Genomic DNA, 24,152 nt, shown 5'->3' on the forward strand with positions numbered 1-24,152 from the left:
GCTGTATCTATTCTTTCATACTATATACTTATAAATTCTAGCACATACTCTTCATGCACAGTCATTTCACATGTGTCTTGCACAGAATATGCTAAACCTCCTTCAGCTCTTCAATTCAATCACAGAAACCCAGGTGGGAGGTTCTTTTGAAAGCACTGTTTATGCTGCCAGTATCTGTAAAGGTAAAATCACAGGCTTGCCATGAATAACCCATGTGGAATAACCGCTTCATTTTTTGACTCCAATTTGTGTTGCGTTTGTAATTTCATATGAAGCCCATTGCAGCTTGCCTTGTTTTATGTCACATTAAATAAATGGCTAGTAGCCATTTTAAGTCCTATAAATTTTTCCTATAAAAGATTACAAGTCCCCAAATAAATACATTTTTTAAATTTATGGTTGCATTCAGTATTGATGGCCAGAACAGCAGAAGGCAGCCATTAGATGGCCCAAGTTGCCTTTCTTAGATACTTAGTTTTTAGAGGAAAATGAGCAATATGGGTATTCTATTCCTCTCTGTTTAATTTAAATTATTTGTAGTTTGACTTTACCTCTCTGAACTTTATTCTCTCTTCAAGACAACAATGAAACCACCCTATGATACTTCTTTTCTCCTCATTACTGGCCGTCCAAATTTTCCTATACAAGCTTTGGCACATTTGTTTTAAGCACTGATTTTTCTCCTAGCCCTTCTTGATGCCATGTGACAACAGAGAGAAATAACAAGATCCATGGAGAATTGCATTTTGCATGTAAGATAACACTAAAGGAAAAGTACAGGTATAACGTATGCTTCAAAAGGAATTATTGAAAAAATAGTAGTTAAACCTACCTCAAACCAAACCTGATTTCCTATGTTAATACTGCAAGAAGTCACCAAAATTGGCAAGTGCAAAGAATTTAATTTGTGAACAAATCCAGAAGATGCCACACAAGGTGAGTGGCTTGGGAACACATAAAGGGGTTTTCAAAAGTTTTTGAATTAGGTCAGTTCTTACTGACTTGGTAGAGTCCTCCAAAGTACTCCTTAGGTAGTGGAACAAATAAAACACTAGTAAAAAGACCTGTAGTTTCACCAGCAAACTTTTATTTTGACTATAAAGTGTGTAAAACTGCTGAAAAAGAAAAAAAATCTCACCTGATAACAGAATGAAAATATTGTTTTCTGTACATAATGCATAAACATATGAATAAAAAGAAGCAAACCCCCCCACATTTAAATACAACTGCGAAGTGCTTTAGAAAATATAGTCTGAAAAATGCATAAAATTCCACAATAGAAGGAAATTAATGTAGGAGCAAAAATATTCATATGCAAACTCAAATAAGAATTATTACAATCAAACAAATTCAACATTGAGAGTCAATTCAATGCATAATCTTTATAAGAGGACATCTTAAGATTGTGACAGATTTTCTGCCTTCAAGCTGACTCACAAATTTTAATTTAAAAAACTGAAGAAAAAATCCTCAGGCCCATAGTAAGTCCTTATGGGATGCATAGGTTAATCTAATTCTCAATTCCAAATCTTACACAAGAATGGAAAAGTGGTACTTGACAAATGGTAGACTGTGCACCATAACGCACCAGAGATGGGATTTTTAGTAACAGCACATTCAAGTAAAATAAAGATTTGGAAAATAAAGACAGGACTGTGAATTTAAAATAAAGATGTATTGACTATGGTGATACAGAAAAAAGAAGATTGTAAATAAAGTTAAAAGACACAGTGCAAAGAGGCTGAGAAGTTTCACAAGCCACTGTCAGTGTGCCACCAATTTTAACTAGATGCTCCTGAAATCTTTGTGAAATCCCAAGTAAATCTTGTTCTCATCTCCTTCAGGTTCAGCATCATAAAATTCTGTGAGATTTATTGAACAGAAGACTCTGAAAACTCTTTTACCCACCATGATCTCTGTCACCACTTCTAGTTCTGGAGGTTTAATTGCAGTGTCATAAAAATATATTTTAGCTCCTCAGTTACTGCAGTATAGGCAGGAACCCAGAGAAAATCGTAATGACAACCAGTTTATAGACTATTTTCTGTTGGGCAAGAACTTTAAGATCATTGAGTCTGACTGTTAACCTGGCACTGCCAACAAATTTTGGTGGCCTTCTGGCAGTGTTATAGTGGTGATGGAGGAAGGAAGAGGGAATGACATCATCTATCTGGACAAAGAATTTGACACTGTCCTACACAACATCCTTGTCTGTAAACTGGAGAGACGTGGATTTGACAGACACACCTGGGTGGCCACACTAAAAGAGTTGAGGTCACTGACTCAATGTCCAAGTGGAGACCACTTCCTTAAGGGTCCATATTGGGACTGTTTAATGCCTTTGCTGGTGCCATGGACCATGGGATCAGGTGCACCCTCAGCAAGTTTGCTAACGACACCAAGCTGTGTGGCGCAATCAGCGTGCTAGGGGGAAAGGATGGGATATGGGCAGGCTCGAGGAGTGAGTCCATGGGAACCTCATGAACTTCAGCAAGGCCTAGGCCAAGGTCCTACACCTGGGACTGGTGATGGGTTGGGGCAATCCTCAGCATCCATACATCCAGACTCCCCAGTTTACAGAGCCTTCTTATCCTCCAGCAGACTGACACTCTCACCCAGCTTGGTGTTGTCTGCAATTGGCTAAGGGTGCCCTCAATCCCCTCATCCAGGTCACTGATAAAGACACTGAACAGGACCAACCCCAATTCTGAGCCTTGGGGAACCCCACTAGTGACCAGAGGCCAGCTGGATTAACACCATTCACCATCACTCTATTAGCAAGAATTCATAACACTGCTGCCAAATATTGAGATAAGAGATGGATGTATTATACAGCTATAGATTACATACACATATGATTAATATATGAGTTTACATATAAGTTTTCTGCCTCAGCCATCACTGGGTTCAAGCAAGTTAGTATGAACTGCTACCAAAAAATCTTGAATGTTTCACAAAGGCCAAAGTCTCTGTAGCCAAAGAAGCTCTAGAGCACTATTTGGAGCTCCTAAATGATATATATGAAACCAAGGCTAGGGAGGATTACACTACATGTTGTGTCCTTGAATACTTAGTCATGCTCTGAGCTCATCCAGAGCCAAGCACAGATCTACGACAAAATTGGTTTTCCTTCAAATATAAAAAGTGTCAGCAGATGGTATTTTGAAGGTTACTTGAAGGACAGAAGGAACAAGAAACCAAGTTTCCCAAGAAACATCAGTTTCAGAGACAACAGTGTTAATTCATCCTGGCAGAACACAGCAGTTGTGCTTTACATACAAAGGCTGCATTTTTGCAAATGTTGTTAAATTGCTTAGATAATTTGTGTGAAATGTGTTTGCTTGACCTGTACTACTGTACTATTTTTTGGCCATGTAACCTCTGCTTCCTTTATACTTAAAAAATGCAGTTGCTGCATCTCCTCTGCTCATGGGTCACAGGTAGAGAAGAAATATCTATATTTTGTAGGGCAGGTTCCTCCTGTGGGATTTGCTACAGCTTCAGTTTTATTCCCTCTCTTCAATTTTTTGTTACTCCTGTTCTCTTTTGCTTGCTCTCTGTGCATTCAAAAGGATGACTAAACCTGACAGCTTCAGACAATGAACAAAACAAAATTTCTGGAGTCACTATGAAATTGGAAAAAGGAAATCAAGTAAGTGGTGAAATTATCACCTAGAGTCCTTTAAAATGCCATCAGCCTTTTTCCTTCTGGGAGACTTAGGCAGGAAGAGAAAAATGAAAATTCCTACAGTTCCTAAAGTTCAGTGAATCAGTTTCTTGAATAAAAGTGATTATCTTCTACTTGGACAGGAAGTTTATCTCCATTCAGAGAATGCATTAATTTCCATAAATTATATACATATTAAGACCAAGGTTTTGTATTTGTTTGGTTTTGTTAGTTTGTTTTTTAATCCAGATTGTAGAGCTCTAAGTGTCACCAGGCTTAGCAAGCACAAGCCTGACTTCAGCTGGGGTTAAAATCCAAGCCCCCCAAATTCAGCCGACCCACCCTGACTTCTCCCCAGAGCTCACTGCAGTGGCTTTGTGCCTCTCCTTTCTCCTGTCTGCAGCTGCATCCTCCCTCTTGTGATTTGACATAGAAGGAAAGGCTGACATTTTTGACAGAGCCACAAACAGAAAGTATGTGAAATATTTCCATTTCCATCCATCCTGTTTCAGATGTACATGGCCACACAGTAATGTAAAAAGTTATTTTTCATCCACTTAATACATTTCCATTGAACTGAACCTTAAATGCTGCAAACCAAAAATATAAGGAAGGAAGGAAACAACCAGTCATCATGTTCTGTGATTCATTCAGTGACAGCTGCAATACAATTCAGAAATGAAAGAATACAAAACACCAAGGTGTGTCATTAAGAATCCTTCAAACATTCTGACTGGAGACAGAATATATTTACATTAAAACTGCAGTAAGTAATTAAATGCATGCGTGTTTATAGAATAGCAGACTAAGAAAGAAAACTGCTAAAAGGCATGTAGACTCCAATCTTTTTAGCTACAAACTTATTTTGGTCTAGAATCTGTAATATTTGTTAGCAATTAGCATTTGGAAACCACATTTCCTTACAGTATCCTGAAGATTGAATTTTCCACTCAAATACCAACCATGACAAAGTTGGGTTTAAACTTGTTCTCTGTGGCCCACACCCACCTACGTGCATGGAGGTGATTTAAACATCCATCCAGTACAATCAAACTGTAGTGGACATATCAGATTTCAGGAAAAATTTGCATGACTTGGTACATCCAGAATCTATGAAAAACTCAATAAAAACACACCCCAAACCAGCAATGTTTTGATTTCTGAGTTACTTTGCTTGTTCTAACTTTTCAGATTAGAGCAGCATTTCTACTGCATTGGTAAAATGCAAGATTAAGAACTGATTTTATGTAGTCTGTTTGGAGAATCAAGTTTATAAAATGCTAATTTAGCCAGTGGGGTTTTTACAAGACTTTCATATAAACATTTCAGAAAAAAAAAAGAAAAAATTGAGTGCACATGGAAATGAATAACAACATTTCACCCTTGTGAAAAAGAAGATCCAAAATATTTTGTGTGATTATCCATTTAAAACCCCCACTTATTTAACAAAGCTATGCATACCTAGCATCTGTCATAACCCACAATCATAAAATGTAAGGGAAGGATGGATAATCAATCCTGTTTCTGTATCACAGTGCTCTTTTAACATTGAAACCAGATCCAGCTTAAGGTAAGAATATTTGTTCTCAAAACATTGCCAGGTTGCACTGCTGCCCAATTGTACCTTGGATGCTGCTGAAGCTTTTACTAACCATAGGTGAGTCCCTCCACCCCTGGGAACAAACACCATTTCAGGGGACATAAATGGTGCCTGAAAATGAGATGTCACCACAACATATTCTTTTGTAACATACATAAAACACAATGTAATAATAAACACAAATAAAATCTTAGCAATATTATCTTACAATAATTATCCAAGAAAGGCAGTATTTCTGCAAATACCGCCATGCAAACTAAAGAGATTTGAAGAAATAAAATAGAAAAAAGTAACTAAGTCTCAAGAACAAAATCAGAAACAGAGACTATTGTGCTGTGAGAATACACATGGCTGGGTCAGCTCTTGTTCTTCTGGGCCAGTTGGGCCTGGGCTGTAACCATTGTACTGAAAGGATGTTTTGCACTCCCCCATGTGGACAGCAGGAGATCTGCTGCAGCCTCGGGAAAGCTTCCCTCTGAGGAAGTTTCTGTACTCTCTTTAGGCAAACTGAGTAGTTCTGTACATTGCTATTTAAAGAAAATCCCAACATGTGTTTATTAGGTGATAAAGCAACTTGCCATAAAATATAAAAGTCTGACCCTGAACTAGGATAAAGCTTAAAGAGCTTTTAAAAAAGGTTTAAAAACATTTTGTCAAAGTTATTTCACTTCTGAGTCTTGTTGCATATAAACAAACCCAAAGCAGAATAAAAGACCTTATGCTACTGGAAAAAAATAATCCCTCATGTTTATTTCCTTGCAGTGCCTACTGCAGCATGAACTGCTAGAAACAGATACAAAACTGATAAAACAAATTGCAAAATAGATTAGCATCCCCTTTTCCCTCCCTGGCCTCCTGCCCAAAAACTAAGACAACATCAGTCTGAAACTGCAAAGAAATTTCAGGGGCCAAACCTGAAAAGCATGCAGACACATGTTTCCAGCTACTTTCCACTTTCAATTCTAAAAATGCAAATTAGAAGCAAGCCAGTGAAGTAAAGTTAAGCTGGGATTAGCTCTGCTCTACCCCAGTGAAGAAAGTGGCATCTTAAATTTGGTACTGACATAGCCCATATAAAAAATTACCCGTTTTCTCACATGAGAAAATTAAATTGGGCATTTAGCAAAATAAAAATAATGCAACAAGATAATTGCCAAAGTTACCTGCAAATCAACTGAAAGCATTCAAATACATTTTAGAAAGATCTTTCTCTTTAAGCCTATAAAAAGAAAAAGGCATCTGTAGGAAACATAGATGAAAAAATAAAACTTCTTCAAATATAAAAAGTGTTCTGCTTCCCAATAAGTTCAAGTAAATTAAAATACAGCAATTGCATCTGGCAGATAACAGATGCTGGGTTTCAGCAAGCTAAAAGCCCCAAAATATACAGATACCACCAAAGTGGTGCAATGGTCTATGTACAGCCTTCCAGGATGGGGCTGCTTGGGAACCTCTAAGTCACTCAAGTACTAACACAAGACAGCACCCTTTTCAATATTATCACAGAAAATGAAGTTCAAAATTAACTCCTGAAGTAAAAAATGTTTAGATTTATATATATATTGGAATTACTAGAGAAGTAAAAAAAAAAAAAAAAACCAACCAAAAAAAAACAACAAAAAAATCCCAAAAAACCCCAAAATCCAAAAGAAACAGAAAATGTTTATGCAAGATACCTGACCAGCAGTTCCTTTCAGAGAATGGACACCAGTATGTGGGGCTGCTCCTCCTCTGGTGTCCATGTTTAGACACTGAGATGTGCTGGTGCCAGGCTGTGCTCTCTGGGCAGGCAGACCCATGGCAGCAGTCGGTGCCTCAGTGCTCGGTCTCAGGCTGCCTCACCATTCCCAGCACTTCCACAGCCCCAGAGCTCTGAGGACCAGGACTGGAAGGGTGATCAGTTCCACAGAGCAAACCAAAACATGCTGCATGGGCACAGCAGCTCTGCAGTGGGAGCAGCTTGTGTTGAGCTGAGCTCAGGCAGGATCACGTGTCCCAAATGCACCTTCACCCCAGCAGGAGGGGTGTGCTGGCCTGGAAAAGGGACAGCCATTGCCTCCCAAGGAGTGAGGGCTGAGAGAAGAACAGGAGGTGTGAGGACTGGGTTTGCCTGTGGGCTTTTGACCCCACTCTCACAAGGAACAGATAAAGCACCCTGACTCCCCAAGGCGTCCCCAGCTGCAGGGTGTAATGCAGCTCCTTCAGGAGATAGTTTCATGGTGTTGTAGCAAGCCCCTTCTCTCCTCCAAACACCTAACTAATGAACATGTCAGGGATCTCTGCCTTCCCTTTCAGAAAGTGTCCTGAGTGCCCCAGCTGCTGCCTGAGTTAATTGTCACCTCTTGCTCTCATCTTGCTCCTCTGCTCTGGGTACAAGTGCTAGGAACTCTATTCAGAACAAATGCCAATGTGCATCTCTTGCTAAAGACTCCCACCTTATTCCTTATCCCACTCCCATTCCTTATCTGCTTTTGAGCAAAACCCAGAAGTCAGCCAGATTCATGTATCACAACAGCGTCTCTGGAAGCCAGGACTTCCAATTTGAGAATACTTCCCTGGTAGCTCAGTACTGCTCAAGCACAAAGTTATCAAAACTACTTCCCTGCCTAATGTGGGAGAGTGACTGACTTCCAAACAATGGGATAAAAGCCCTCAGTATGGCTTTGTGCTGCAGGAGCATTTCGAAGTTGTAGGTTATAGATGTCTGTTGTAGGTTATAGATGTCTGTGTCCTGTAAGCAGCACGTTCACTTTCTATTGCACCATACAAAATTCCACAGGACTACCTTAGGATCATCTGTTTCCTAATAACCAGCAGTGAAATTTTGGCCACCCCTACTCACTCCTTTTCAGGATCATCTGTGTGATCAATTTTCTTCAGATTTTCTTTTGCTCAACCCTTTGAACTCTACAGGATTTACACATTGTTGTGTTTTGTTCATCATTGACATTGTCTGTTCCTGCAGCCTTTACTAAATGCCTGAAAACTGGATGCTGTTGTTCTCGGTAGTACACCTTTCTAGGAGAGTTTTGTATTTTTTTCTGAATTTCTCTTGAACTCAAAAAAATTTTCTGTCACCAGTTAATAGAACCTGTGAGCTGTGCACTCTACAGTTCCATGTTCTTCTCAAGCTGATTTCAGTGTGTGAATATTGCAGGAGGAAGAGGAAAACAGTGCCACCACCAAGATTAGAGGCTTGTGAAGTTCCATTCTTGGAATATGTACTCACCAGCCTCTGCTCTAAAGCAAGGGGTCACCTTTGCTGTAGGCAGACTAAATGGCAGAGTAGCTTGATTCCAGGCCTTAGTAGCCTTACTCAGTCCACCTAATGGTTAGAAGGTGTGCCAGTCCAGAACATTGTCAGCAGCCTCTTGCATTTAATATCTGGGATATGTGAACCATGACTAAAGGAATATACAGGCCCCCATCTGGGACTAATTCCAGTCAGGAGAGACACTTCCTGGAGCTACACCCAGTGATCTTCCAGTCAGTCTGAAGCTCATCATTGGATGGGATAAGGAGACCACAAACACATCTTTGTTTCCTTCTTTGCCATCTTGGATGTGCCTGTAATGGTGGGCAGCATTCCTGGAGCACGGCAGACCCTTTTCAGAAGGTGTGCTGGAGCCTCCTTGGGGGACATGAATGTTTAGTCTGAACAGAGTTCCCAGTGCTCCAGCTCAGGTCCTGCATTCGCCATGAACGAGTATGCTTTGTGACTTCAGAAATCTATTTTTTCCATTGAAAATTCACCACCAGCAAAAAAATAAAGCCAGCTTACATAGGGAGGCATACATAATGTCTTAAGTTATAATAAAATATTTTTTGTTTGAAGAAAGAAGTTTATGAAAATTATTTGGGCCTATTTTCTGTTCTAAGCAAAATAAATATGAGAAACAACACATGGAATGCACTCTGGAAAATATATGACATCATGTCATCATTATGACACTGCAAATAACATAGAAAAAGGCTCAATTTTGTGCCTTACAAATTATCTATTTACCATGCAGTGTCAAGAGAAAGAAAAAATGCACCAATATTTCAAAAAATTAAATTAACTTATTGGAAAGAGTGAAAAGTGACTGTGAACCCAAGTGTCGGGGGGGGAGGGATTTTATTTCCTGCTGGTGCGTGAGCGAGTCTGTGATACGTGGTAGTAGCAATCCGCTGGGTTGCACCTCCCGGTGGCTCCTGGCGGCCCCTGCGGTCCCGGTGAGCCTGATGCTCCTGGTGGGCCTGGCAGGCCAGCAGCTGGTAAAACAAAGCTACAATTAGCAGGGTCCTCACCAGAGCATGAGCAGTGCCCTGCTTTTCATCACCGACATCAGGTGCGCTCCAGCACATCCACAAGGAGGCAGGTGGGGCTGACCTCACGCTGCGATCCAGCTCGGGAGGAAAAGCAGGAGTGTAAAACCAGGAGAAAGGCCTGTTAGTTCATAAATAACAATAGCAGAAATAGATCTGGAGACTTGTACCTGCAGGGCCAGGTGGTCCAGGGTTACCAGGCAGTCCAATTCCAGGCTCGCCTCTTTCCCCTTTCTGTCCTCTATAACCTACACAGAATAAAGATATGCCGATAAGAGCACCCTCTTATTTTAGGTAGGGATTTTCTGTATATCTTGTTGACATGAAATTACCAAGACAAATATAATTGGGAAAGCACATGCTCAGTTCTCTTCTTCAGAATCCTTTTTTTTTTTCTGAAACCACTCTTAAGTTTATAAGTTCCTTCTGGAAAATATGAGCATTTCTAGCAGTAACTGTTACATCATCTGTCAAAGGGCTCTTGCTTTGTTCACTAGCTTGACCCTTCCCCAAGATTTTAAGTTACCTGAAATTCCTCTAATAAAGAGCCAAATGCAGATTTTACTCTCTCTCTTCTGCATAATCCTTACACTTGCACTTTTTGGACTGTAAAGTGGTGGTTGTATGATTAGACATTCTCCTGTACGTGAGAGAAGTCCCACTCCCTGGCCAGTGTTGCCCAGATCTCCTCACATGGAATGAATCATCTCTGGACCTTGAGCAGATTTTGGGTTTGAAGCTTACTTTGACCCAATTAGCTGCGTATCATTAACAAGATGTGATTAGTAATCATAGTTTGAGTACTTGAGTCCTTTTCCTTCACAGGCCATAGTTTTGAATTTATCTAAAGGCTTCCACCTTCTCGGGTGCTGCAATCCATGCCCAACCTCTGCTTCTTTTTCCTTGAACTGTTTTTAAAAAGTTTTATTGGTTGGAAACACTCTGGCTGCTTTAGAGCAGAGGACTTGTTGCTATCAGTAAAATATTTGCCTGATTATTTCAAGTTAAGAATGTACCTTTATTATGCAGGAGAAAGGATGAAGGCATTTTTAAAGGAGACATCTGCCCTTACCTCCCTTACAAAACAAACCCTTACTTCAAAAGGGCTTACAAGGAAACTCTTCTGTACCCAGCACTTCAGATGCTGGCATGTAAGGTGACGAAAGTTTAGGATTAATTTGCTGATTTCTGGTCACATCTGGAATTCAATTCTTCCTGCTTCAAGGACCAGTATATTTTTAGCATCACCTATGCCATACAATAAACCATTGAGTTCTTCCTCTCGTGAAGGACTGTTACTTAGTTTGAATTAAAAGAGAAGAGCACAGCCATGGCAATCCACCTGATGTCCCATGAAGATTTACTGACACTGACAGGTGGATGGCAAAGGATGTCTTGTCAGTGTGCCGTGGTGTGTGCAACACTGCTACCTTACAGGATATTCCAGAAGGAAATTACTTTGAGGGCTGTGGGTACCAATTCAATGTTGCTACAACAGACACAATGCAGTAGGAATGGTACACAGAGCATTCAAGCTTTCTGTTACACACAAGCTCATTTTATGCTTCAGTAGAAAGTCTGTTATCTGTTGCAATCATTCCAGCTTTCAAAACAAAGCATCAATCATCTTACTCCTCTCAGCACCACAACAAGGAAATTACAGTGAGGCAAGAGTGTTACAAAATGCATGCAGGGTGCTATACATAACACAACTAAAGGAAATCAACAGTTTAAAATCTCACAGAAACCCAAATTCAAATTAGCCATGCATTCTGGTCACTGAGTTATGTTAAGCAGAATTGTACAAGGCATATACACACACAAGCTATAAAGACTAAGAAAAAGGAATATGCAGGTATTTGTACTGGATTTTGAATTTGGATTTACTCGCCAATGACCATAGTAATATTTATAACTAGACCAAGTTGGTTTGTTCTGAAAAATCTTGTGCAACTTCTAATATTGCCGCTTTTTGCAAAGCTCAATAATACAACCACAGGATCAATTACGTGCCCTATTTATTTTATATTTCTCAATGTTTTTTAATTTACAGTCAACATTTACAATGCATTTCCCACTACAAACCCAGTTAACTCTAATTTTACAATGGACTGCTGCCACTAATGATTTGTTTTGTGTTTCTTTAGTTATGGAGAAGAGAGAGAAATCAAAGGTACCATACATCACATTTACAATATCCATGGTAAACATTACTGCAGGTCTCTGACACACCATAATTGAAAACAACTGAGATAGACTGAATGATTCTGTAAACATCACTGGAACACAAGAAAATAAGGAAAAAACTAGGACAAAGAGCAGCACAGTTTAGTGATAAACCATTATTGGCTGTACCCAAATACATGTGCAAGGGTGTAGTTTTTACATGGTGGCAGGTAAGTTTTGCTAGCACTGAAGTTTAATACAAAAATTCCCAAATACCTTGTCTAACAATAAGGCTTTATTTGATAGAATGCAAGAATTTTAATGAACAGACTTATATGTAAACAATGTGAACAATGTAATGCGTAATTCTGGCAGAAAAATATTTGGTTTTTAATGAGGTATATTTTGCTCAGAAGCAAGGCCATGATTACACCTCTAGATGATAATATCACCTTCTTTCTGAGCTTAGACTGACAAACTCATACATAGTCAAAGAAAATATCACCATACACATAAAACAGATTTAATTTATTGTTTTTAATGTAAAGGCACATATAAGATGCTATCTACTTTTCCTGGTAGAATTACACAATTTCAGTAAGAGGCACCTGCTTAATTCAAAAGGTAACTGTTTTAGCAGAACCTTTCACTCAGGTTCTAGTAGTTTTCTTGTGATTTCTGCAACCCTAAAGTTCTGTTATGACAAGCACATACCCAACGTAGGCAGTATGGTAAACACTTGGTAGCAGCCTGTAGCAAGTTTGTGTTCATACAGATAAGCTTTTGCTCATAGATGAGTAGTAACAGCTGGAATTCAGCTCTCAGTTTGGTGCTTGCCACAAACAGCACGCTCAAAAGTGTCACTACTGCTACACCCTCAGCTCTACATGAAATGACAGAAGTTCTTGTCCATGAACTCGGAGGTGAAAGGTATTTAAACTGCTCTGGAAACTATTGCACCTGTATCATGGAGAGCCTCTTCCATCAGCATGGACAATGCAGCACCTGAAACTAACATGTCAAGTATCTAGAAAAATCTGAGGTTCTTTAATACAAATACAAGGCAAAGAGATTACCACCACAGGGAACAATGAGACCAAAGTATCCACTGTGCTTTACTGTGCTTTGCACCTATCTGTGTCCTTAAAAAGACTACAAAGCAACAGAGAGGGTGCCAAGATGAAGCCCTCTCATCCAGCCACCAATACATGTTCTGACTTCCTTCTGTGTGTTACAGCTCTCTCAGCTGAGAGGGAGCAGATGGGTTTCAAATCAAAGAAAAACAGGTTAACTTTAACCTCCACAGCAGAGAACATTTTGCAGGAGGTATCTCTTGAAACCAGTGCAGCTATTTCAGAAGAGTGACTGTCTACAGACAGCATCCACTACAATGGGCTGCTGATGTAAGCCAAGGTTTCTACATGCTTCCACCATACAAATTAGTAATTATAATAAGAGACATAAACTTTACAACAGAGATTACCAATAAAGATAAGGAGCTTTCACTATTCATTGCATGGTATATTTATTTTCTGAGCTGAGCTATTTTTTTTGATTCCTTGAGGCTATCACAAGTTATGAGGACCTATAAAAAACGAACACAAGAAAATAAGGAAATTCTGTCAAATTTCTCAGTTTGACAGAAAGAGTGAATTTTAACTAGGATACAATCTTTCCTCTATTGAAAAAAAATCAAGTCATATTAACATAAGGGGTCTCTGGATTGTTAAATTATCACAAGGTGCAGTTCATCTAATGGACCAAAATTCCCTTACTATTACAATTTTAAAAATCCAATTAAGTCAGTGGAGTTAATTGAGCTAGATCCTCTTACACATGACAAGCTGACTGTGTGTTTGCAGATGGATGACATTGATATATCTTGTTTGTAAAGTCTTGAAATAAACTTTCTAATTCTCTAGGAGATATAAACATACCTTAAAACTCATGCAGAGTAAAGTCCCTCTGTTCTCCCTTAAGGACATGCTGTACTTTTTACCATTAGTCCTGCCTCAGAGCATCAGCTTGCAGATGCATAGGTTATTTTTGAAATTTATATATATATATGTAAATCTTCCATTGGCCATTTGAATACCAATTATGTGTTTCACAATTTAAGTTGCAATTCTATTTTGCTTGCATGCTATATTTCTAATGAGACCATCCTATAAATTATATCTGCCTGAACCACTGGGAAAGTTGTGAGGAACACTATGAACAACCTTGCTGAAGGCCAGCAGGTAAAAATTCTGGACTTAGACGGGAATGAATCTCTGCATAAGAGTCTAGCAAGTCTTCAAATACACTTTTTGAAAACCATGCCTATAAGTCCAAAAGTTAGTATCTCTCTTTTTTGCTTCTGGGAGTAACCCACTACCTATTAGTTTGCTGTGCAGAAGGAGATTCTGCTGGAATCCGGCCAAATCATTCCTGACCAGTTTCCAGGGGAACCAGCACCACACTCAGGCTGTATGGAGAGACCCCTGTGAATCCTCAGATGAAGTTAAACACCTCTCCAGACACCCAGCAGCATCTGGCTGGCTCTAGCAGGCTCTGCATGCAGCATCACAAACAGGACATATTCACAGAGGTCCTGTTAATTGCTTGCCACAAGCATCCACTTCTTCTCACTGCCTGTGGGGGACAAGTGACTCACTTGGCCCCGTATTACTGCACACAGCAGATCCCTGGAGTTGGCAGTTGGGCTACACCCAAAAGAGAAATAGAATAAGAAGTGTCTATCAGTCAATAACAAGCCTGTATCAGGACTTGTGCACACAGCATGCTACCTGAAAGGGCCCAGCCACACATGCACGTAATGTGCTTCACCAAGAAGTCTTGTTTGCTATGTATTTTATGGCTGAAGACAAGCTGGAATATAAAAAGATACTTTTCAATCTGCTCAGAGATTTGAATTTCTTTTTACTCTTGGCACAAAGCAGTAACATGCACAGGCACAACTGAGGAAGGTGTGAAGGGTGTGTGTAAGTGTGCACCTCTTACAGGACAGTCTCTTATTCGCAGTATAAAAAAGAGGCAAGGTAAACTTTTGGTTTTCTTTCCTTAGAAGTGTAATTTTTTGTATCTTTTTATGTATCATAGAATTAAAGGCTTCACACTTAGCTTACCTTTTACTAATCAAAAACAAGTATTGAGCATATTGGTAAAATAAATGGAAATCCTGTGTACATGGGGCACTATTTTACTTAACTATAAGATATGGAAAAGCAGCTTTTTTTTTTTGTTTGTTTTTTTTTCAAGCATAGCTATCATCTTTTAGTCTTGATGCTCACTAGCTGGAAAGGAAACTTAGTGCAACGTTTCTCTTCCCAGAAGTGTTGGAGACTATCCAGTACATACATCATTATTGAACAATCTGGCACTGACATTGAAGGTGACTATTTGCAGTGATCTGAATATTTAGGTAACGATGAAGTCAGTGTTGTAAGATTCTAAGGCCTTTTATTGTTTTCCTTGATCCTTTATTCTTGTTCTTCTCATTCTGAGCTCATCACATTTTTCAAGCTTCTGTCAGTGGTTTGCGCTTATCAATGTTAATAAGTCCTTATTCTTCTGATAGCTTTAGGATCCACACATCTTCAGCTTTGCTGGCATGTTCTTCATTCCAGTCTGACTTGCTCTGACTCCAGAGCAGACCAAACTAACAAAAGATAATAAAGAACTACCTACAGATAAACTGCAAATTACATGTTACCCACCCACAAAATATTATTCATCTATAAATTCTTTTTTCTTTCTAGTCTATTCTCATCTTTCTTTTAATCTCTGAAAGGCGGGCTCTGCAGTAGAGCACAACTACAATGATCCTGGATCCCTCAGAGCTAATTTTGCAGTAAAAGACACTTTTGCAGTAAAAGTAGTTCACAGAAATGAGAGTGTGATACTGTCCAAGTGCATTGCAATGCACAAATTACTGTTTGGGGTACAGTTGATGCCTTAAGTTAGTGAAAAACTGATTACTCTGATTTCTTCTTCTGTTATGAAAATAGGTTCCTTCACCATAAGAAAAATTAATTTAGTAATATTTCAGTAATCTTTCACTGCTTCTTAAAGAAGAATATTTTTCTTCATTTTTTCCTGCCCTGTGTTTTCTCAGGATCTGAACTGAGAGCAGTTGGACCAGGAGACAGAAAGATTTTTTTTTTCTTAAATAAGAGGGTCTTTAAATATGTAGCTGAATCTAAATAGCAAGAGTGTTGGCATTGTTTTTCTTCCTTATTCAAGTATTTTGTAGGAAAAAAATAACCTGCTACAGTAGTTCTGTCAGATTTCGATATCTGTCAATAATTAACTTTATAACTGATTAGAATAAAATGCACTGATTAGGAGGTTTTAATCAGTAAAATCCACACATTTACTATGGGTTAATATTTAGATGTGGTCTGGAAAAACATAAGTACATAAGTTTAAAAGTTAATCATTAGAAAGCTAGATAGGTAGTCCTGGCTTATTTAATAAACATTAGCAAGTGTCTAAGGATTTCAAGATACAACTAAAAGGACCAGTTTTTGGAATCCCTACCTTGAATTCCACGCTCTCCTGGTGGCCCTGGCAAACCATCCTTTCCTGGTGGCCCTGGTGATCCATCTTTTCCTGGGGGCCCTGGTTTTCCATGAGCTTGGGAGGCAAGCATTGCAGCAGGCAGCTTCAGCTGGGATACAAATTGACCCATCCTTTCTTCATTAATCAAAGACATAGGAAAAAGTTGGTAAGAAATCTGCTGGCAAAAAAAGGGGAAAAAAAATCCCAAAGCCCCAGCTAAAGTTTCTGTAAGTAGGATGTTTAATTCTTAATGTCAAGGTATTAAATGCTCCAATAAGCACTGAGACCTTCAGTTCCAACTCAGATTCACGTCTGAGTCTTTACCGTTTGAAATAATCAGAATTAATTTGTATTAAAGTTTCTATTGCTACTCTCTATTACTAACATATTCCAATATTTCAAATTATTTCTGACTCCTGTTCATCGAAGTACTTAAAACACATAGACAGAAGAATTAGTACTTAACATACTGATGGAGGGCTACCTTCTATTTTTGTAACTCATATTAAGCTGCAAAGTAGAGATTAAATCCTGTGAACAGTTCTTGAAATGTGCTGGAACCCTGAAAACTGTTGTAAAAAACCTGAAAGCACTCAGCAAAAAGTATTAATTGGAGATATTTCAGAATAGAAATTTTCATGCTGGTGAGATAAGGTGTTCTTGGTAATATTTTACTGTTCCTTAGAGGTAGGTAAAATATGTACTAACCTTGGCTCTATCTCATTTACACCAGATTAAAGCCTAAACATTCCACAATTTAGTGGGTATTTACAGTGGTGGAGTTTTAAGATTTAAGAAAAAAAATTGGAGAAGAGTGGGCAACAAACAAAAAAGAAGGAAGGTGATAGAAAGTAAACAAAATGAAACAATGCCAAACCTGGAAGATCTGTGGGAGCAGTAGCGAGATGTAGAAAAGGGAATAGCTATAAAGACAAAACTACTTTATTCCCTGTAGGCAGGGCACCTTATAATTCCTTCTTTTTGTGAATAGACTAAATATTTGTTACCATTCTATCTGAATGGGAAAAGGAGGTGACTTCACTCAATAAACTGCTCTTGAAATACATAATAGGTTGAACTCTGAGGGGTAGCACCCTGGGAAAAGGTGATAATGCACAAAGTGATAGCCTTGTTATAAAGTGAAAAACTGCCTGAACAGGTTAAGAAGTCTCAAGCTTTATATAATTTATCTCTAAAAGATGGTTTTTGCCCACAAATACTAATGACAGAATAACAAAGCATACTGAGGATATAAGAAATGCATTTTGCAATGGAAGAGAAGCTGCTGTTAAGGGGTATTCATGAAGAAGCTTGTTTCAGAAACCTGAGTCACAGCTTTTCTACCATGACTAAAGGAATGCTGGGGAAGAAAAATGTTTCCTTTTCAGAGTTAGGACTCATCTAAGAAATCTTACATAATACAAAGGCTTTGGCTGAATCTGGTACTTGCCTATAACTGTGCCAGATGATGGTGGTCTGGCAGGGAGTTCTGGAACTCAGCAGGGATATTTGCTGAGAAAACTGAAAGAAGTTTAGACCTATGTGACTGAAGGCTGTTGAACCTTTCTCTTATTTAGACAGTCAGCCACTAAGTGGGCAAAATAATTAGGTATATCTGTGGTCTCTCCTTTAGCAACACTGCAATGTCTTACTGGTATGTGGTAGATAAACAGTATCTGCAGTGATACATGATACATATCTGTACCTACAATGACACTTCTCTTTGCTATTGTGATTTGGAGCAGACTATCCTTCAGTGCTAATCTTTTACATAGGAAACACTCTGTTTTACAGATACTCTGACCTCTCATTGCTTGAACAGAATCATGTAGACTTGCTAAACACAGCTACAGCAACAAGGTACCTGCTAAGTCCAATGTAAATTAGGTGACATGTAAAGAAATTTAGAGCAGAATTTCAGATTTAGTTGTATAATATTTCCTATTCTTACCTTCAAATACCTTAAGAACCTCTTGTTTGATATATTTTTTTATTTCTTCAAGTGAAATTGCATCAGCCTGATGAGGAAAAAGAAAGATGATATGTATCAGAAGGAATATGCAAAGGACAATTTATGATGCTACAAAAATAAGAAATGCTCAAATTAGCATTACCAATATAAACCTTTCACCAACAGATAAGTGTTTTAATTTATTTCTGTTATTTATTTTACTTCAAAGGCCACTTTACTGCAAATACATTATAATATTGTAAAGATACTAGTGGCATGAAGTGGGAGAAGCACTCCCAGCTGCCAAGATGACCAGGATGTGATGAGTATGGAATTTACCTTGCACAAGACAGTAAGAATGATCAGGGACAAAAATCTGATTTAGTTTTGCATGGCATCTTCCAACTTCTCACCTGCCCTGGGGACTACTTGCTCTGATCCACTGCTGACCAGAACAGAACCATGGTCCCAGTAACTTCACTGGAAAAGTGTTTTAGAGCTTTACCTTACATAACTGAGGTTAAAAAGAACCCATAATATGGATGTGTGTTCCTGTGTGCTCATGCAGAAAAATCAAGATATCTACCACTGGCAAGCAGAATTTCATTGTCTTTCTAAATACTGATTTCTCTTCTGTTGAGAATCAGTTTTGGCTGCCTCCTTTTCTTTCCCAGTTGCAAAGGCTCAGACTGCAGCTCTTAATCTTATGGAAAATGTGAAAATTAACAGTACTGAGCAGCCACATTGGTATGCAGGAACTAAAGAAATAAATAATTAAAGCTTATCCATAGCAGATGTTTTAAAAAATAATTAAAAATAACTGCCTGATCATGTGGGTATATTTTTTCACCTTAAAGGAGCACTGAAATTATCTGAGAGAAATCCTTAGGTTTTCTAATACTGTGCTATTTCTCAGTTGAATTTCCACTGCTCAGCCCATGTTACCTTCATAACTTGTCTGAATACACAAACAACCAAGTGAACTTATATTTACTTACTGGAAACCCTGGGGGTCCTGGTGAGCCTGGGGGACCTTGATGACCTGGTGATCCTGGATAGCCTCTGTCTCCTGGAGGGCCAACAGGACCCACATCCCCCTTTTCTCCTGATGGGCCAGGCTTCCCTCGTTCACCCTGGGGACCTCTGTCCCCTGGAATACCCTGATCTCCCTAAGTAAAATAAAAGCAGAAGGAAAACCATTGCACGTCGTGGAACAAACCTGAAAAGCCACTTGAGAATGCTAAAGAGAAAATTCTTGCCTGTTCAGAAACAGACTGAGTCATGCAGGGAAGATGATTTTCCAGGCTGAACCTTGTGTCTGAAAATATATTTTGTTTTCTTGCAATTTTGATGTTGAAGTCGACTACAAAAAGAATAGCTTGACTGTGTAGCCCAGTTTTCAAGGACAGAACTTGAGTATAGAAAGATTTAGCCCTTATACAAGGAACTAGGAATGTCAATTATGGCATAGGTCTAATTCAGGTGCTCAAATTCACACAGGCAAAAGACACTAGGACATTTTCTGTAACTTCCCTTAGAAGCCTACTATTTTTTGTCTTCATTTACACAAAATTATAGTTAATCTAAGTTGTTTCCAGTACCCAAAGATACTAGGAGGAAGCTGGAGAGGAATTTTTAAGAAGGACATTTAGTGACAGGACAAGGGGGTAATGGCTTCAGACTGAAAGTCTGAAGAGAGTCAGTTTAGATGAGAAGAAATTCTTTACTGTGAGGCACTGGAACAAGTTGTCCAGAGAAGCTCTGGATGCTCTAACCCTGGAAATATATTAAGGCCTTATATTAAGGTTGGATGGGGCTTAGAGCAACCTGGTCTGATGAAAGGTCAATGGCAAGGTGGCTGGAACTTGATGATCTTTAAAGGTACCTTCCAGCCCAGGCCTTTCTATGGTTCTGTGATAGATAAGTTCTCAGGTTTATAACCCTGCAGAGTAGGTACAGATAGCTCTACTACCAGAGATAAAGAAAAAGGCAAATTTCTCTAGAATTGTGGTACTATACCAGTGTGAAGCTGATCCTTTTCTTATAAACAATCCATGTTTTACAGGCTGCCAGTGTGTAGGAGGCAAATCAAATACTACAGCAGCTTTTCAAACAAGCATTTTTTAACTGCCTCCAGTGTTTTTTTCACATTTTGAAAAAGGTCCTTGTAAAAATTCATAAACTAGGTGATATATTCCTCCAGATTCCTCTTTAAACTCTCCACTATGAATTGTACAAAATTAAGGACATTTGTACTTTGTGATCTCTGCCTAAGGTGCTGCTTTATTCAGCTTTCTCCTTTCTAGCACTCTCCTATCTCTTGTATTTTATCTTGTACCAGATTCTGTGCAGAAGGAACTGCTGTTTTTCCTGTTTCTACCTGCTCTATTCCAGCAGGTTCACAATCTGTGATCAAGGTCTGGAGATAACAGCAAAAAATAAGCAAGCCACTAGCACTTGTATCTGTTGAAATCACTAGAAAACAGGTTGGTATAAAACATGTCTTCAATCTGGTTTGTCACTCAGTTTATAAAGTAGTAATAACAGTAGTGTTTAGTCACTCAAAGGATATATAAAACTATTTCAGCCCAGGTGGCTTATTCCTTCTTAAAATAGATTCTATAAGGACATTTTTATATCAGACAAGAAAACCTCAAGAGTTTTTTTCTGTCCTTCCAATTTTGATGCTTTTCTTTACTGTAACTACAACAGCTGTCTCAAACTGAAGGAGCATGCTGTACAGCACTAATAATAATAATGGCTGCAAGAAAACCTTGACTTTATTTTCTGTGCTCATTGCAATCTCCATCACAGATGCAGACCTGTGTCCTTAAAGGCAAATCAGAACGTTGCAAACAGCTAATTTTTTAAGGGATAATTGTAATAATTGTTAAACCCTTACATCTCTTCAGTGTCATAAAGCAGCATTTCCTTTTCCAGATTAAACAAGGAGATGCTTCTCTGCATCATCAAATAAATGTGGCAGCCATGTGATTAGGACATCAGGACTTTGGGACTGTTATAAGAAGACTGTCTTTCATACATATACATGTATATAGATATATAAACTCATCTCTCACCTCCCATAATCATTCCTGCCCACCATGACCTTGTTACCATGAACAGAACTGTCTGAAGGGTTTGGGAAGCAGTCAGGTATTGCACTGGCATTCCTGCTGCCTAAGTGTGACAAGCTTGTTTTACATAAAACATGATTTGTGTCTGTGACATAGAAAGGAGGACAACAGGGCAAGTCCATGGCTTTTGTAAAGTCTAACAACAGCATAACTGGATTATCTGCTTTCAGATTTTCAGCCTATTGATCACTTTACACTGTCCAGGCCAACTGTGTTAGAAAGTCTATAAAATGTGGTTTTACTCTAAATGCAGAAGCCAAATCAACTCTAATTCCTTGGAGTGGTGTCTAGGACCTAAATCTCTTAGATGTTTAGGTGACTGCTTGAAGTTCACAGAGAATTAATTTCTTGATTTTGCCTATAAGATAGGTGCTGATGAGGTGTTTATATGCTCAGTGAAAAGAGAAAAGTTATCATAATAGAGACTTACACGTTCTCCTTTGGGTCCTCTGTCTCCTGGTCTCCCCACAGCACCCTGAAATATGGTTTTTGAAAAAAGGTAAACTTATCAGTTAAAGGCTTTGTTGTGTATTCATGTGTTAGCAGAATGGAAAGCAACTGCCTAAGATTAACAGCTGTGGTTTCTGTGAGGAATAAAATACACAAAAGCATGTTTTCTTACCGGAGGACCTGGCAATCCATCTTTTCCATTGATTCCCTAGGAAAAAAATTAATATGTTTATGTGTTTTAAAGTATAAAGGGTAAAGCTCAGTGTTTAGTGCCATATCAGTAAATGTTCTGAAGCTACAGAAGCAGCAGTTTGTGCGGCTACAATATAGAAATACAAAGAGCATCAAGATGTGCACCAAATCTAATGATCATCCAACTTTGAATGACAAATTATAGGGAAATTTTGCAAATTTGGAATATTTGTATATGCACATGCACTTTTTCAGTAGCAACAAGTCATATAATACAACCATGGGAGAGAGTTCTTTTTCTAGAACTCTCTCCCATGGTTGTATTATGACTTGCTGCTTTTATTCTAGATATTAGCCTTGGTGCTGAATTACCCTTCTGCTCTTACAGAGATTATGCCTTACTATTACAAGTCCAGATCCATTCTTTGGTTGTCAGGACTTGCAGCATGGCACAGTTTTGGTCTCATGGGTTACAGCCATTTCCTTCCCCAAAGAAGGTGGTTGCACTCATAGCAACTGCTGGAAACTGTTCCAGGCCCACATTATCTTCCAGGCTGGAATGTGGCATGATCTGAGAGTCCTAGATGGTATGGGCCAAAATAATGTCAGAGATTATATTAACAATTGTACAATGCCAGATAATTGCAAGATAAAGGCTCTGGCAGTGTTTAATTTAGTAGGATATTTATGGATCTGCACATGTAGCAAACTCACAGCTGTGAGTGAGAAAGGATGACTTGTATGAGCGGAGACAGCAGGAATATTTCTTTCTCCTCATATACTGCAAAGTGGGGTTTTGCACAGATTAGGCACCTTGGGCTAATTTGCTGCTGTAGGTACAGAAACTGTGTCTTCTTTCAAGGCAGAAGTGTAATGTGGAGATGTGCTGACAAGCTGCAAAGGTCTGCTGCTCATGCTCATCCCCAAAACACCAAGGTTCAGGGGAGATAATGAGTCCTGCACTACCCTGGCTGACCCCCTTCTGGAATATAAACTAGGTTTCTAAAAGCAGCTCAGACAGGGCTGGCTACACTGCTGTCACACTTTTATTACATAAAGGGAGCTTTAGACATCTCCTAAGTGAAGATTAGACATCTCCTAAGTGAACAGTAAATGCCTCAGCTGCTGTGTTGCATCACCTGTATACAGAGGAGTCTCAAAGTTTATTCAGTCGTGAAGCCCACGCTTCTCTATCTAAACTGAAACTGAGAACCTGTTCTGTCACCCCATCCTTTACTGACTCTGCTCAGCGTCTGGGTTCACACTCTCCCCCCAGAAAAAGTACAAGAGGAAACTTTATGTCAACAAGATCCAAACGACCTTCATAAGACCTTTAAAGGCAACATCTCAGTAACATTAACTATTAAAACACCACAATACCAGGAATTGTTTTTTGCATGGTTGATATTGAGCAGTACAGCTCTGTATGTTCTTCACATGTCACCTACTCTAACACAAACCAAGATGTAATGTCCTTTCTTTTGTAACTTCTGATAAACTAAACCATGTCTTTTTGTAGCAAATTATAAATTCAGTATAAAATTGCTTACTGGTTTTCCTTGTGGCCCTTCTGGACCAGGGAAGCCTATATCTCCTATAGGTCCTCTTTCACCCTAAGGAAGAAGAAAACACACACGAAAACACTGCATGAAAAATCTTGCACTAGGTGTCTGAAATATTGCTTGCCATTGTAAGAAACCAGAACTCAAATCTGTACTTACAGGTTCTCCTGGCAAGCCTGGGGACCCAGGAGATCCCGGCTTTCCCTGCAAAAAGAGAATATCACACATTCATTTTATTAGGAAGCCAAATAAAATTTTCCTCTATATCAAAAATAAGAGAATATATATATATATATATATATATATATGGGGAAAATATTCACAGCATTAATGCTTTAAGAAAGGAAAAAGAAATATTGTACCAGATTTTTGTCATATTTAATGAACAGGCTCTTGTTTTAAATGTTACTTAGTTGCTTGGTTTTGCTTACCCTTCTTGGATACTAAGATGCTTTCATGAAATTAGGTTTACAACACTATGATTTTCATCTTGAGAAGTCATAGTCAGATCAAAGTTTTTCAGTGTGGATGTAAAATCAAGGTTTTTTCCTTCAGG

The 24,152-nt window shown here is 38.8% G+C and overlaps 1 protein-coding gene across 4 annotated transcripts in view; it reads right to left on the minus strand.

Moving 5' to 3' along the window:
* Window positions 1–6,873: 6,873 nt before the first annotated feature.
* Window positions 6,874–24,152, minus strand: part of COL19A1 (collagen type XIX alpha 1 chain) — a 178,014-nt gene continuing 160,735 nt past the window's right edge. For 3 of the 4 annotated variants that reach the window (XM_036380957.1, XM_036380955.1, XM_036380956.1), the window contains 9 exons: window positions 23,756–23,800; window positions 23,585–23,647; window positions 22,015–22,050; window positions 21,823–21,867; window positions 19,254–19,424; window positions 18,256–18,322; window positions 16,284–16,439; window positions 9,746–9,823; window positions 6,874–9,521 (listed from right to left, as the gene is read on the minus strand). In XM_036380957.1, the coding sequence (XP_036236850.1) occupies window positions 9,385–9,521; window positions 9,746–9,823; window positions 16,284–16,439; window positions 18,256–18,322; window positions 19,254–19,424; window positions 21,823–21,867; window positions 22,015–22,050; window positions 23,585–23,647; window positions 23,756–23,800 (798 nt within the window). In that variant the 3' untranslated portion in view covers window positions 6,874–9,384. Of the gene's footprint in view, window positions 9,522–9,745; window positions 9,824–11,576; window positions 15,403–16,283; window positions 16,440–18,255; window positions 18,323–19,253; window positions 19,425–21,822; window positions 21,868–22,014; window positions 22,051–23,584; window positions 23,648–23,755; window positions 23,801–24,152 lie in introns of those variants that run through there. The other variant, XM_036380958.1, reaches the window with a different exon arrangement.

This window comes from Molothrus ater, chromosome 3, assembly GCF_012460135.2.
Source record: "Molothrus ater isolate BHLD 08-10-18 breed brown headed cowbird chromosome 3, BPBGC_Mater_1.1, whole genome shotgun sequence".
Taxonomy (NCBI): domain Eukaryota; kingdom Metazoa; phylum Chordata; class Aves; order Passeriformes; family Icteridae; genus Molothrus; species Molothrus ater.